The sequence below is a fragment of the Lampris incognitus genome, chromosome 8 (assembly GCF_029633865.1).
Source record: "Lampris incognitus isolate fLamInc1 chromosome 8, fLamInc1.hap2, whole genome shotgun sequence".
NCBI classification, from domain to species: Eukaryota; Metazoa; Chordata; class Actinopteri; order Lampriformes; family Lampridae; genus Lampris; species Lampris incognitus.
The window spans coordinates 56,324,067-56,337,920 of NC_079218.1; the positions used below are offsets into that span (position 1 = coordinate 56,324,067).

At 49.4% G+C, this 13,854-nt stretch overlaps 1 protein-coding gene across 1 annotated transcript; it reads right to left on the reverse strand.

The window, feature by feature from the left end:
* Positions 1 to 1,658: 1,658 nt before the first annotated feature.
* On the reverse strand, positions 1,659 to 11,461 carry LOC130116456 (proline-rich protein 7). Its single transcript, XM_056284362.1, has 3 exons — positions 11,120 to 11,461; positions 2,579 to 2,636; positions 1,659 to 2,185 (listed from the first exon to the last, which is right to left on the reverse strand). The coding sequence occupies exons 1-3, from the start codon at positions 11,459 to 11,461 to the stop codon at positions 1,659 to 1,661; spliced, it is 927 nt and encodes a 308-aa protein (XP_056140337.1).
* Positions 11,462 to 13,854: the final 2,393 nt, after the last annotated feature.

A 13,854-nucleotide genomic window follows, 5' to 3' on the forward strand; every position in this document is an offset into this window, starting at 1 on the left:
CAGGGTTACAATGAAAATCTGCAGGATAGGGGTTCCTTGAGGACTGGGTTGAGAAACACTGGGTCAGAAAGGCACGAACTGAGGAAGCCTTTTGGATGAGAGGCGAAACATCTTCGCGGATATACACCAAGTCCAGTTGCAACTTGGTTAATAATGAAGCAATGCTTGCAAACGGAAAATGGTTGGCTGGTGAAAATAATGTCTGGGGACATCCTGGTGGCTCAGGCCTCATCGTAGAGACGTGGGTTTGCTGCATATCTTTCCTTACACTTTTCACCCCGTGTTTCCTCTCTCATCCTATTCTCCTGTCAAATAAAGAGGGGAAAAGCTGATATTTTTGTTTTCTTTAACTTCTGGCCTGTAAACGTGTTCTTTTTCCCTCCTTTGGCAGGTGAGCAAAAATGTTAAATTCAGAACCTGGTGGCAACACTGGTTTAAAGGAAAATTAAGCCTATAGTAAAAGTGATGTATAGTATGATAAGAAACTAATGAGTCATGCTAATTATTGACAAAGAGTCCATACAGCTCAGATGTGTGTCTCTGGAAGTCAGCTTTATCAGGATGTCCTTATCATGGAGGACTGAATGTAAGATGTGAAGGTGTCAGAGAAGTCCTTCAGATGTCTTGTGTAAGCGCTCTGAAGTCACGTCAGCTCAGCACACGGCCAGTAAGACTGGGAGCACTGGGATGGCAGCTCATTACATCAAGCGGCTGAAATGAGTCTCCTCCGTAGGGTGTCAGGGCTCAGTCTTAGGGAAAGGGTGAGGAGCTCGGACATCCGGAGGGAGCTCCTTCGCGTCGAAAGGAGCCAGTTGAGGTGGTTCGGGCATCAAATTAGGATGCCTCCTGGGCGCCTTCCTTTGGAGGTTTTCCGAGCACGTCCAACTGGGAGGAGACCCCGGGGTAGACCCAGAACTCAATGGAGGGACTACATGTCCAATCTGGCCTGAGAACACCTTGGGATCCCCCAGGAGGAGCTGGAGGGTGCTGCTGGGCAGAAGGACATCTGAAGTGCCCTACTTGGCTTGCTGCCACTGCGACTCGACCCCGGAGAAACGGTTGATGATGAGATGAGATGTTGGTCCGATCCATATTGGCTGCCTCCCCAGTCACTTTCCACCAGCTGTTCTGTGGAAGCTGATTTTGGCTTTACGTGTTTTGTCTCTTCTGTGTTGAAGATTGACACCGGTGGAGTTTCTCGGCGTTGAGTCTATGTGACATCACGCACCGCTCTTCCAGCAGACTGCATGGTGCCTCCTAGTGGCGTTACAACAGACATGCAGGAACACTCACTGCTGTATCACTAATGGACACCAGGACTCACACTTTTCTTACTGGCTCTCAATATCATTAGCTACCGTTCCATGCTTGGATTTACCTTAAATATGCTGTTCCGTTTAACTGCGGACCTTCACAAGGTGCATTGTTTTCATTTTCACCTCGTCACTGGCAGTGTTGGCATCCATAACCACGAAACCGCATCAGAACGGCATTAGAGGGCTGGAAAGGCAAAACTTCAGATTCCCAACTTGTGTTTTTATTGATCTTCTCCCACACCGAGTCATCTCGGCAGCTTCATGTTAAGGAAAGAGTTCTTTGGAGACTGGGACCAATGTTGTGTGTTCTTGTCCTCCATCTGGATCTGAAGGTGGTCCAGCCTAGACGGCAGTGCTCCTACCCAGGAGAGGAGAGACCGTGGGCAGACCACAGCTTGGCTGCGATCCTCTCAAGTCCCGGACACCCCGCAGCTCCTGAACTCTGTGCATCGCTCCTCGCAGTCCAGAGCCCCCCGGGAGCGTCCTGGCCTCCCGGCGAGGCATGGTTGCCATGGCAGCCGCCGCCTGGAGAGAGCCAAGCTCCAGCGGCACCACGTTGTTGTAGTTCAGGTCGATGGTGGATAGAAGGTGACCCAGCGAGTCCCAGCGTCGCGCTGAAGGCAGGCGGATCAGGGAGGAGTAACCCCGCTCGGGGTACAGCGCCAAGTGGGGAAGCTTTCTGGTCTCTGACACTGGCGCTGGTGGAGGATCCGGATGGTTCTGCCGAGGGGGCGGTGGTATTCCATGTAAAGTGGGCTTGATATAGATTCCCCCACGTGGATCAGCCAAGACCTGGTTGTAAGGAGGTGGGGGGTCCTCCATGAGGACGGCCTCCTCATAACATGGCGGTTTCCCAAACAGATCTGGATCTGGAAGTAAGATCAAAAAGTTATTGATGGAAATCACCTGAACTGCACTGGAGCAGATTTCTTCTCCTACAGTCATTGTGGAGATATAACAGTTGCATTTATTATTGATAGCTCTATTGATTATTTTTACATTAATTTATCATTCAATACATAAAATGTCAAAAATAGCAAATGTCCATCACAAGTTCCCGGAACCCAAAGTGACTTCTTAAAACTGTTTTAGTCTGAACAGCAGCCGCAATAAAAAACCCTAAACCAGTGGTTCTCAATCAGGTCCTCAGGTACCACCAGCCCTGCTGGTTTTCTATACTGCCAGGTAGGGCATTGCATTCACCTGTTGTTCCAGTTAATTAGCCTCCAATAAGATCTGGAACAACAGGTTCCAGATCCTACACTCCCGGCCGGTAAGGAACCGGCCGGGAGTAGAGAAACCCAGCGGGACTGGTGGTACCTCGATCAGAAAAGGGTGAGTAAAGAAAATGTCTTCTGTATTTACTTCATAAATGGCAGATTCATTGGCAAAATTGATAACTTTTTTTGTGGTCAGTCAAATGATTGACTAATCATTTCAGCACTAATTAATTGCACACTTTAATGTATCCATACTCCTCTAGAGAAAAGAAGATGGTTTTGAGATTCTGGAAGTCACGACACACTTTATCTTTAGTGAAAAACCTAAAAACCCTCCTAATGTGTCGGCAAAGTCCTCCATAACACACATCCAACTCATCTAACACACATCCAACTCAACCAACATAGTATATCCAACACACATCCAACACACATCCAACTCATCTAACGTATGTCCAACTCATGTAACACACATCCAACTCATCCAACACATATCAACCCACGCATCCAACTCATCCAACACACATCCAACTCATCTAACATATATCCAACACACATCCAACACACATCCGACTCATCTAACATACGTCCAACTCATCGAGCACACGTCCAACTCAACCAACATATATCCAACACACATCCAACTCCTCTAACTTACGTCCAACTCATCTAACACACGTCCAACTCATCCAACACACATCCAACTCATCTAACACATGTCCAACTCATCTAACATCGGTCCAACTCATCTAACACATGTCCAACTCATCCAACATATATCCAACACACATCCAACTCATCTAACATACATCCAACTCATCCAACACACATCCAACTCAACCAACATAGTATATCCAACACACATCCAACACACATCCAACTCATCTAACATACGTCCAATTCATCCAACACACATCCAACTCATCTAATACAGGTCCAACTCATCTAACATATATCCAACACACATCCAACACACATCCAACTCATCTAACATATATCCAACACACATCCAACACACATCCAACTCATCTAACACAGGTCCAACTCATCTAACATAGGTCCAACTCATCTAACATATATCCAACACACATCCAACTCATCTAACATACATCCAACTCATCCAACACACATCCAACTCAACCAACATAGTATATCCAACACACATCCAACACACATCCAACTCATCTAACGTACGTCCAACTCATCCAACACACATCCAACTCAACCAACATAGTATATCCAACACACATCCAACACACATCTAACTCATCTAACATACATCCAACTCATCCAACACACATCCAACTCAACCAACATAGTATATCCAACACACATCCAACACACATCCAACTCATCTAACTTACGTCCAACTCATGTAACACACATCCAACTCATCCAACACATATCAACCACGCATCAAACTCATTCAACACACGTCCAACTCATCTAACATACGTCCAACTCATCCAACATACATCCAACTCATCTAACATACATCCAACTCATCCAACACACATCCAACTCAACCAACATAGTATATCCAACACACATCCAACACACATCCAACTCATCTAACTTACGTCCAACTCATGTAACACACATCCAACTCATCCAACACATATCAACCACGCATCAAACTCATTCAACACACATCCGACTCATCTAACATAGGTCCAACTCATCGAGCACACGTCCAACTCAACCAACATATATCCAACACACATCCGACTCATCTAATATACGTCCAACTCATCGAGCACACGTCCAACTCAACCAACATATATCCAACACACATCCGACTCATCTAACATACGTCCAACTCATCGAGCACACGTCCAACTCAACCAACATATATCCAACACACATCCAACACACATCCAACTCATCTAACATACGTCCAACTCATCTAACACACGTCCAACTCATCCAACACACATCCAAGTCATCCAACACAGATTCAACACACTGCTCAGGTCCATAGAGATACATTACGCTATCAGAGTAAAGAGTAGTTATTTATTTAACAGACTCGAACTCTCACATTCTGATTCCCCCCTCCCCCTTTTTTTCCTCCCCAACTGCATCCGGCCAGTTAAAGCTGTAAAGCTGAGTCCAGCGGTGGTCCATGTCCAACATCTACTGAATGAAGACGGTGAGTCAAATGACATCATAACTGATATGTATGATGGAAAACACTACGAAAATAAGACCTAGGTTGTAAAAAAAGAAAAGAAAACAACAACAACAACAACAACAATGGGGCATCCGGATAGCGTAGCGGTCTATTCCGTTGCCTACCAACACGGGGATTGCCAGTTCGAATCCCCGTGTTATTTCCGGCTTGGTCGGGCGTGCAAAGGCACTGACTGTTCCTAGAGATACAGCTGGAAGCATAGTTCGCCAGTTCAAAGTTGAAGGAACAGTGGCTACACTACCTGGACGTGGCAGAAAGAGGACGCTATCAACGGCTGCCACCAGATTCCTGAGGAGGCAGGTGGTCAAAAACCCTCGAGTGACTGCAAAAGACCTGCAGCGAGACTTGGTGGCAGCAGGCACTGAGGTTGAGGTTTGCACAGTAAGGCGCATACTACACGCTGAAGGGCCCCATGCCTGAACTCCAAGACCTACACCACTACTGGCCCAAAAGCACAGAAAAGTCGGCTCCAATACGCTCAAAACCATATCAATAAGCCAAAGAGGCTTTGGGATTCTGTTCCGTGGAGCGATGAAACAAAACTGGAACTTTTCAGGCCTATGGATCAGCGGTATGTCTGGAGGAGGAAGAATGAAGCATACGCTGAAAAGAACACCCTGCCTACAAAGGAGCATGGTGGTGGCTCGGTGATGCTCTGGGGCTGCTCTGCTTCCTCTGGCACTGGAAACCTGCAGCGTGTGGAGGGCAAGATGGATTCAACCAAGTATCAGGAAATCCTGAGAGAAAACGTCATGCCGTCTGAGAGAAGGCTGAAGCTTGGGCGTCATTGGACCTTCCAACAGGACAATGATCCCAAGCATCCCTCAAAGTCCACCAAGGCTTGGTTTCAGAAGAAGTCCTGGAAGATTCTAGAGTGGCCGTCACAGTCGCCTGACTTGAACCCCGTAGAACATCTCTGGTGGTATTTGAAGAAGGCGGTTACAGCACGCAAACCCAAGAATATTAGTGAACTGGATGCCATTGCCCATGAGCAATGGGCTGAGATTCCTCAGGAACGCTGCCAGAAGCTGGTGTCTGGCTATGCGTCACGTTTGCAGCAGGTCATAACAGCAAAAGAGCGCTCTACTAAGTACTGAAGACGCTCGTCATCAAGGGGTTGAATAATTTTGAGACCGCAGTTGTCATTAAAAGTGGCATTTTGTGTTAAATTTGGAGAAACCACTTGTAATATTAGTTGTGCTCAGCTATTTAAATTGTTCTTGTTTGATTTGTTTATTGCAAACAGCTGACAGTTTGTAAATGCTGCCAATAAACCTAATTGCAGTGGGGGTTGAATAAGTTTGATTGCAACTGTACCTTAACCTAACTTAACCCCCTCCCCCTTTTCTGGGCCCTGGTAGCCCCCCCTCCCCCACTACAACGCCGTTGTGGTCAGCTCTTCTGAAGCATATTCTCCTACAGAATATTGCTGTTGTACGACAAGAATGAAGAGACGGTGCTTGTTTCTCTTTATGAGTAAAACCACAGTCGGTTTTGGTGTCCTTCTGCTGGGACACGTCTCCACAGCTCATGTCTCCAACTCATCGCCACGTCACTCATGAGCTCCACACCAAGGAATTTGTGCCTCGACACCATTTTGGAGGAACGCAGTCACCTGAAGCCCCATCCGCTAGACTAGAGGCTGCCCTGGAAACGGAAAGCCTGCCTCTCCTCCCATCGTCGCGACACGCCGTGCCGTCTCGCTCGCCAGTCCCACGGCTGAGCCCGCTACCGGTTTGTCCTCATCTCACTCGTGTCGTGCTGTGTCTTGGATGTAAAACTGCAGCACCGAGACACACAGCCCCCCCCCCTCCCCCATGTACTGTACTTTATTGTATGTGCTGTATTTCACTTGACAAATAAAACAGATCCACAAACAGTGAGTCAGCCTCCAGCCAGGCCCTCTCTCTCCTCTCTCTCCGTCCTGCTCGGCGGGCTGTTTTGTTCCATCCCGACCGGCTCCTTGGTTACCAGACCTCCATCAGTCTCTCCAGACTGCTTTGTCGCCGAAGCACTATCAGTCTTCTTTAGTGTCTCTCTCCCTCTCTCTCTCTCTCTCTCTCTCTTCTCTCTCTCCTCTCTCTCTCTCTCTCTCTCCTCTCTCTCTCTCTCTCTCCTCTCTCTCTCTCTCTCTCTCTCCCCCCCCCCTGGCTGCTATTTTAGCTTTCTGTTGTTGCTCCGCAGCACTCAGCCTCCACACCTCCTACCCATGTCTCCACTAACTGTCACCATGCCGCCAAGAAAGACGTCTGAGACAGAGAGAGAGACGGAGAGAGAGAGAGAGAGAGAGAGAGACAGATGAGAGAGAGAGAGAGAGAGAGACAGAGAGACAGAGAGAGAGAGAGACAGAGACAGAGACAGAGACAGAGACAGAGACAGAGACACAGGAGATGAGAGAGAGAGAGAGAGAGAGAGAGAGAGAGAGAGAGAGAGAGAGAGAGAGAGAGAGAGAGAGAGAGAGAGACAGAGAGAGAGAGAGAGACAGAGAGAGACAGAGACAGAGACAGAGACAGAGACAGAGACAGAGAGAGAGAGAGAGAGAGAGAGAGAGAGAGAGAGAGAGAGAGAGAGAGAGACAGAGACAGAGACAGAGACAGAGAGACAGAGAGAGACAGAGGAGAGAGAGAGAGAGAGACAGAGACAGAGACACAGAGAGAGACACAGAGAGAGAGACAGAGAGAGAGACAGACAGAGAGAGAGAGACAGAGATCACAGAGAGAGAGAGAGACAGACAGACAGACAGACAGACAGACAGACAGACAGACAGACAGAGAGAGACAGAGAGAGAGACAGAGAGACAGAGAGAGAGAGAGACAGAGAGAGAGAGAGAGAGAGAGAGAGAGAGAGAGAGAGAGAGAGAGAGAGAGAGAGAGAGAGAGAGAGAGAGAGAGAGAGACAGAGAGAGAGAGAGAGAAAGACAGAGAGAGAGAGACAGAGAGAGAGAGAGAGACACAGAGAGAGGAGAGAGACAGAGAGAGAGAGACAGAGAGAGAGAGACAGAGAGAGAGAACCAAAAGTGCTGAGAGAGCAAAGGCCAGATGTTCAATTTAGGGTTTCTCATCTAGAGAACGCTTTCATCCTAAACCACTCAGGGCTACCAGTTTTTTTCAAGAAATCATTTTTACATTTTAAATTACTGACTTTTGCTTTGGTAAACATGACAACGTACATACACTGGTGAAACCCAACACACGCCTCACCAGGACTCCACAGTCTACACCATCTACACAGTCTACACCAGCTACACAGTCTACACCATCTACAGGCCAGTGGCCACTCTTTCAGGGGTGAGGATGTGCACATCCTTGATAGGGAGGAGCACTGGTTTGAACGAGGAGTCAAAGAGGCCATCTATGTGGAGAGGGAACGACCATCCCTGAACCGAGGGGCCAAGAGTACACCTGTCACCATCTTACAATGCTGTGATTGCAACTATTCTCCAATCCTCTGTGAATACTACACATGACCACTGTAACTCTAGTTAATGGTCACACCCATATTTCATATGAAACTGATCATTGGTTTGGGTCGTTATGTCACTGTATTGTTTATAAGGGTGGGGGGTACCTGCAGTCACTATATAGTTTATAAGGGTGGGGACACCTTCAGTCACTGTATTATTTATACGGGTGGGGTACCTGCAGCCACTGTATTGTTTATAAGGGTGGGGTACCTGCAGTCACTGTATTATTTATACGGGTGGGGGTACCTGCAGTCACTGTCTTGTTTATAAGGGTGGGGACACCTGCAGTCAGTTGACCTGAAGAGGTCGCTTATACCCCGTTTAGACTGGCAGCCAAATCCGATTTTTGGCAGATTCCGGATTGGAATCTGGTTTCTTTTATGTAGTCTGAACAGCAACAAAACACATTGGAATCTGATCTTTGCAAATCAGCTTTGAGCCACATTCGGAGGTGGTTTCATATCTGACTCAAATCGGATTTCTAAAGATGTGTCTCAGTCTGGACGCTCTAGCCACTCAAATCGGGTTTCAAACTGTCCATTACGTCACTCGCAACGCGACACAACACAACGCACGCTCGCGTCAGATTCTGAACGCGGAAGTTCAAACCCACGTGCAACGAGAAGGAAGACGACTAAAACGTGGAGAACAGTAGTCCCTGGCCAGACGAAGACGACACCTCGCGCTGCCTAGCGAAGGCTGCCGTGACTGCAGCACGAGACACTGGTGCAGACCAGCCTCCTCCGTCCCTGGTATCGTCTGGTGCGACGGAGGAGTTCTGCACACAACAGTGCCTGAAGGGTGGAGAAGACATATCTCCATGGTGTTTTGTTGTTGTCTGTCTGCACAGAAGTCGCCAGCATATTACGTCACACAACACACGCGCAACGTACCCACGCCTACGTCGTTGCCACTGCAACCAATGCAGCTCGGTCGACGATGTGGCTGCAGTCTGAACAAAGCCAAATCCGATCTGATCCTTGCAAATAAGAGTCTGGACGGTCCGTCCGAGAGATCAGATCTGAGATACAAATGGGATTTGCCTGCAGTCTAAACGAGGCCTTAGATGAGGATGAACCGTTTCTCTCAATACGCGTGTCCGGATGAACTGATTCAACCTTCTTTGACTGATCAGCAGCGTCATCGAACATGACAATATTGAACAATGTATCAATCAATGGCAAACATGTAATTAAACCTAATTAAAACTAATTACCGGCAGCCTTACCAGCCCTGGCTCTGCCGAATGACGGAAGCTAAGCAGGTGTGGGCTTGGCTAGTACTCGGACGGGAGACCTCCCCGCGGAAACTGAAGTGGTGTTGGTGGGTCAGTAAGGGGCAGTCTTCCCTCTGGTCCCAATAATGACAACAAATATCAAATCCCAATACTCCAGTGCAGTAACGGGGACACTGTGCTGTAGTGTCCTTCAGATGAGACGTTAAACCGAGGTCCTGACTCACTGCGGTCATTAAAGATCCCATGGCACTTATCACAAAGAGTAGGGGTTCCCTGGTGAGATTCCCAACCTGGCTCTCTCCATCTGGCCTACCTAGTCACCCCCCCCAATGTAATTGGCACAATGGCTCCTCCCTCTCCGCCTCAAGCTGATGTGGGGTGAGCGTTCTGGTGCAAACTGCCTGCCGTGCACCGCTGCCTATTGGTGGTGCTTGAGGTGAGTTTGCCCCTTTGATGTGAAGCGCTTTGGGTGTCCAGATAAAGCGCTGTATACATGTAATCCATTGTTTTTATTATAGTCAAACATTAGATAATGTCTGGCTTTATATCTTAGTGCTTATTGCTGGCTCTTCTGCAGTCAACATTCCAGTTCCTTCTCTTTGGTCTTCTATTACTTAGTGGCAGAGACACCATAGGTTTGAACACTTGGCAGGAATCGTGAGCCCCGGTGGCACCAATAGCACAAGGAGGGAACAATTACACAATGTTAATACACTGAACGGCTGTCCCTACGTAAATGACAGTGGGCAAAGGTACTGTACCGAGTTCGGGAGGCAACCACAGGAAGTGCCGCGGCCGAGACGCGAACTCGTATCGCCCGCACCGCGGGAGACATCGCTGACCGCTCGACTAAAGGGTCCGACCCGTTAGCCAATGGGCCAACGTGTCACCTTATCCTCTTACCTGACTCACAATGGTTGTACTACCGCTCATGTTCTGCACAGTGCAGCTGTATTTCCCAGAACAAAGTAAAAGTCGAATCGAGAACCTGGATCAGTATTAAATGACTCGGATTGCTGAGTCAAAACAAGACCTGATCGGGATATCGTTCATATTTTTTTTCTTACCCCCCCCCCTTTTTCTCCCCAATTGTACCCGGCCAATTACCCCACTCTTCCGAGCCGTCCCAGGTCGCTGCTCCACCCCCTCTGCCGATCCGAGGAGGGCTGCAGACTACCACATGCCTCCTCCCATACATGTGGAGTCGCCAGCCACTTCTTTTCACCTGACAGTGAGGAGTTTCCCCAGGGGGACGTAGCACGTGGGAGGATCACACACTATTCTCCCCAGTCCCCCCCACGAACAGGCTCCCCGACCAACCAGAGGAGGTACTAGTGCAGAGACCAGGACACATACCCACATGCGGCTTTCCACCCCCAGACGCGGCCCAATTGTGTCTATACGCCCGGTGAGGTCTTGCGTCACTTCCGTCCGTTGCTGTATTCCCATCTAGTCACAACCAGGGACGCCCGACCAAGCCGGAGGCAACACGGGGATTCGAACCGCGATCCCCGTGTTGGTAGGCAACGGAATAGACCGCTACACTACCCGGACGCCGGGACATCGTTAATTTATTAATACAGTATCACTGTGTCACACCCCAAACCCCCGAGGGTTCCACAGAGGGAGGCAGATGGGAGGGAAACTGGCTGCAAATCAGTAACAACACACAGCAGCTGTTCTGCTCACCTGCCACCTGTGACCCAGTTGGCCCTCTGGCAGCCGGTGTGGGACTTGCAGAGGAACCGGCGGGGCAAGCGTCTGAGGTGGGCAGAACTGCACTGGTTCTGTGGACGGAGAAAGAGGTGGAGGAGGAGGAGGAGGAAGAGGCGGGTATCCTCCACTGTGACAGTCAAGGAGCTCCATCTCCAGCGCCCGCAGAGACTGTTCCCTCAGCCGCCGCTCGCGCTGTCGCTTCAGCCGGCGCTGGAGGAAGGTGCAGATGCAGCAGAGCATGACTACCAGCGCCCAGATCAGCCAGAAACCAGCGAAACACGCCAGGAAGGTGTAGGTGCCCGCTGACATCACCATCTCGGCGGTGGAACGCGTGCAGAGTTCCCCGCAAGATACCAAGAGGTGATTTCGGGTGCGCCAGATGAGATATTCCCCACGTGCTGTTGTCTCTGTACCATGTGTGTCAATGTGCGTCTGTCGCCCAAAGTGCGCAAGACCAAGTCCAGTACTTCTGGCGCTGTTTCCACTGCTGACGCCTCTGTCTGCGCTGTTAAACAGCAAGCGTAGGATGGCTGGAGTGCCAAAGCCAGTTCAGGCAGCGAGCTGATCCCATTACTACCAGCTCAGGCCCTTGACTTGAGGACAGGAAGTAAAGTGGATATAAAACGCTGACGTCCATGAAGATCATCGCACTGAATCAGAAGAAAACTGACTCCCAGAGAAACCCGTCAGTTGGCAACCTCATCGACGGGTTGGCTGGCGTGTGTTAACGGGGCGAGTGTGTGATGTTCACATGGGAAAGTCTGGAAGAAAAATCAAGCACTCCATCTGAAGAGGCTAATGGGCTCGATTACAAGGCTGCTGGAGGTGTGAGGAGGTGCATCTCCTGCTACATCACCACAGACCATCTGAAAGATGGGACCATTTCAAAGAGTTAATCTTGGTGTTGGTTGTTTTTTTTTTTTGGGGGGAGGGGTGGGGGGGTCAAGTTGGTTAACAATTAAGTGAGAGAATTCCACGGGGCAGGTCATTAAGGGATCCAGTAAGGGGGTCAATGAAGGTTTTCTCTCGGAGGTCCTGGTGGCTTCTGGTCCTGTTAAAATGGACTCCCCCTGGCGTCCTGGAGGCAAATCAGCACAAACCAGGGAAGGAAACCAGACCTGCAAATCAAGAGTTTCAGTGTTAGAAACAAGTGACAACTATAAGTACACCTTACCAAACAACCTATGAAAAGGAAACAACCTATGAAAAGGAAACAACCTATGAAAAGGAAACAACCTGTGAAAAGGAAACAACCTGTGAAAAGGACGGAGTGAAGAGGAAGTATTAAGATCCTAACATGGCACGAAAAGAAACACCGACTCCGTTCAGTATCGTCTGAAACTGAGACTGAACCCCCATTTTTATGAGCTTGCTTTTAACATTACATAATTGACAATATGTTCGTGTGTGCGTGCGTGCGTGCGTGCGCGCGCGCGCTCGCTCATATTTATTTATTTTTGTTTTTGTTTTTTTGTGCTTGTCCCTTTGGCTTTTTGTTATTATAGTTATAAGAAAATAAGGAGAGGGTCCGCGGTGGCGTAGCGGTCTAAGCATCGGCTTGGTGTCGATGCAGTTGCCCACTGGGGACTGGGGTTCGCGCCCCGGTCTCGTCAGATCCGACTATGGCCGGACTCGATGAAGCAGCAATCATTGGCAACGCTGTCTTCGGGAGGGGGCGGAGTCGGCTTGTGTTCGTCATGTGAATGCGTCTCTGTGTGTGTCGGAAAAACAGTGGTTCGGCTTGGATTCGCCTTGTCACGAAAAGTGGGGAGGCGTCTCCTTCGAGACTGCCGGCCGGAGAGATGCAGTTGGCGAACGCATGCAATACGAGGGTGGGTGTTTGAATTAAAATAGGGATCAATTGGCCACTAAATTGGGAGAAAAAAGGGAAAAATCAGAAATAAATTAAAAAAAGAAAATAAGGAGAAAACAGAAACTGCTCTGGACTACGGGTTAAAGGCGAGCGTTGTGGGGAGACCTTGTGTCCCGTGTAAGGCGTCCTCTCCGTTCACGTCCTTTAAAAAGGCCTTTGCGCTTAGTATGTGGCGAGCCACGTGGGACTGCTGGCTTGAAGAGGGTTGACGGTTTCTGGTGAGGGGTGGGCACTTCATCGGCCGATCAGTGATTGTCAGGAACTGTGGGCCTATTGGAAGGAGCGGAACGGTGGCAGGGGGCGGGACTTGTGTGACTGCAGTGGGAAGAACAACATGGCGGCTAACTAAGGAAGACGGTGAAGGCTCGAGTGTGGAGAAGTTGATGTTTGACTGTGATGACCTCAGCAAAAGGTTAGCACGCTGTGCGAGTCCGGGTCGGCTGTCGAGACAAGCAAACGGACGGCGGCCTCCGGGTGTGAGGTGAGCGGACCGTGCTGCAGTAGGAGCGGCGTTATCAGCGAATCTGTTGGGCGAATTTGGATGTTTCTCCCGCCCTTTCCTCCCACCTCCCTCCTGTGCGTATTCCCCGCCACCTGGCTTGGTCCACCTCAGCACCGGGCTTAAGGAGGAGTTGGTCTTGGAACAGGGGGTTCGGCTCGCGTTCGGCGGGCGGCGAGCTGTCGCTCTGCCTCCGGCGGCGCGGACACGGTTGAGGGTTTAAATGAGTGGGCTGTAGTGGTTATGGGGCCACACGATTCCCCTTATTGAGCTGGCAGGAACGTTTGTTTACAGCTGCTGTTTTCTCGGTTCGTGTTTACTGTGACACACTTACGC

Bases quoted from the DNA above. Each gene is read 5' to 3' on its own strand.
- LOC130116456 (XM_056284362.1), bottom strand. From the start codon at position 11,461: ATGGTGATGTCAGCGGGCACCTACACCTTCCTGGCGTGTTTCGCTGGT. The intron at 2,637-11,119 runs GTGAGCAGAACA...TTTCTGATCGAG, and splicing joins AACTGGGTCACAGGTGGCAG to GTACCACCAGTCCCGCTGGG. The intron at 2,186-2,578 runs GTAGGATCTGGA...TCTTACTTCCAG, and splicing joins GTTCCTTACCGGCCGGGAGT to ATCCAGATCTGTTTGGGAAA.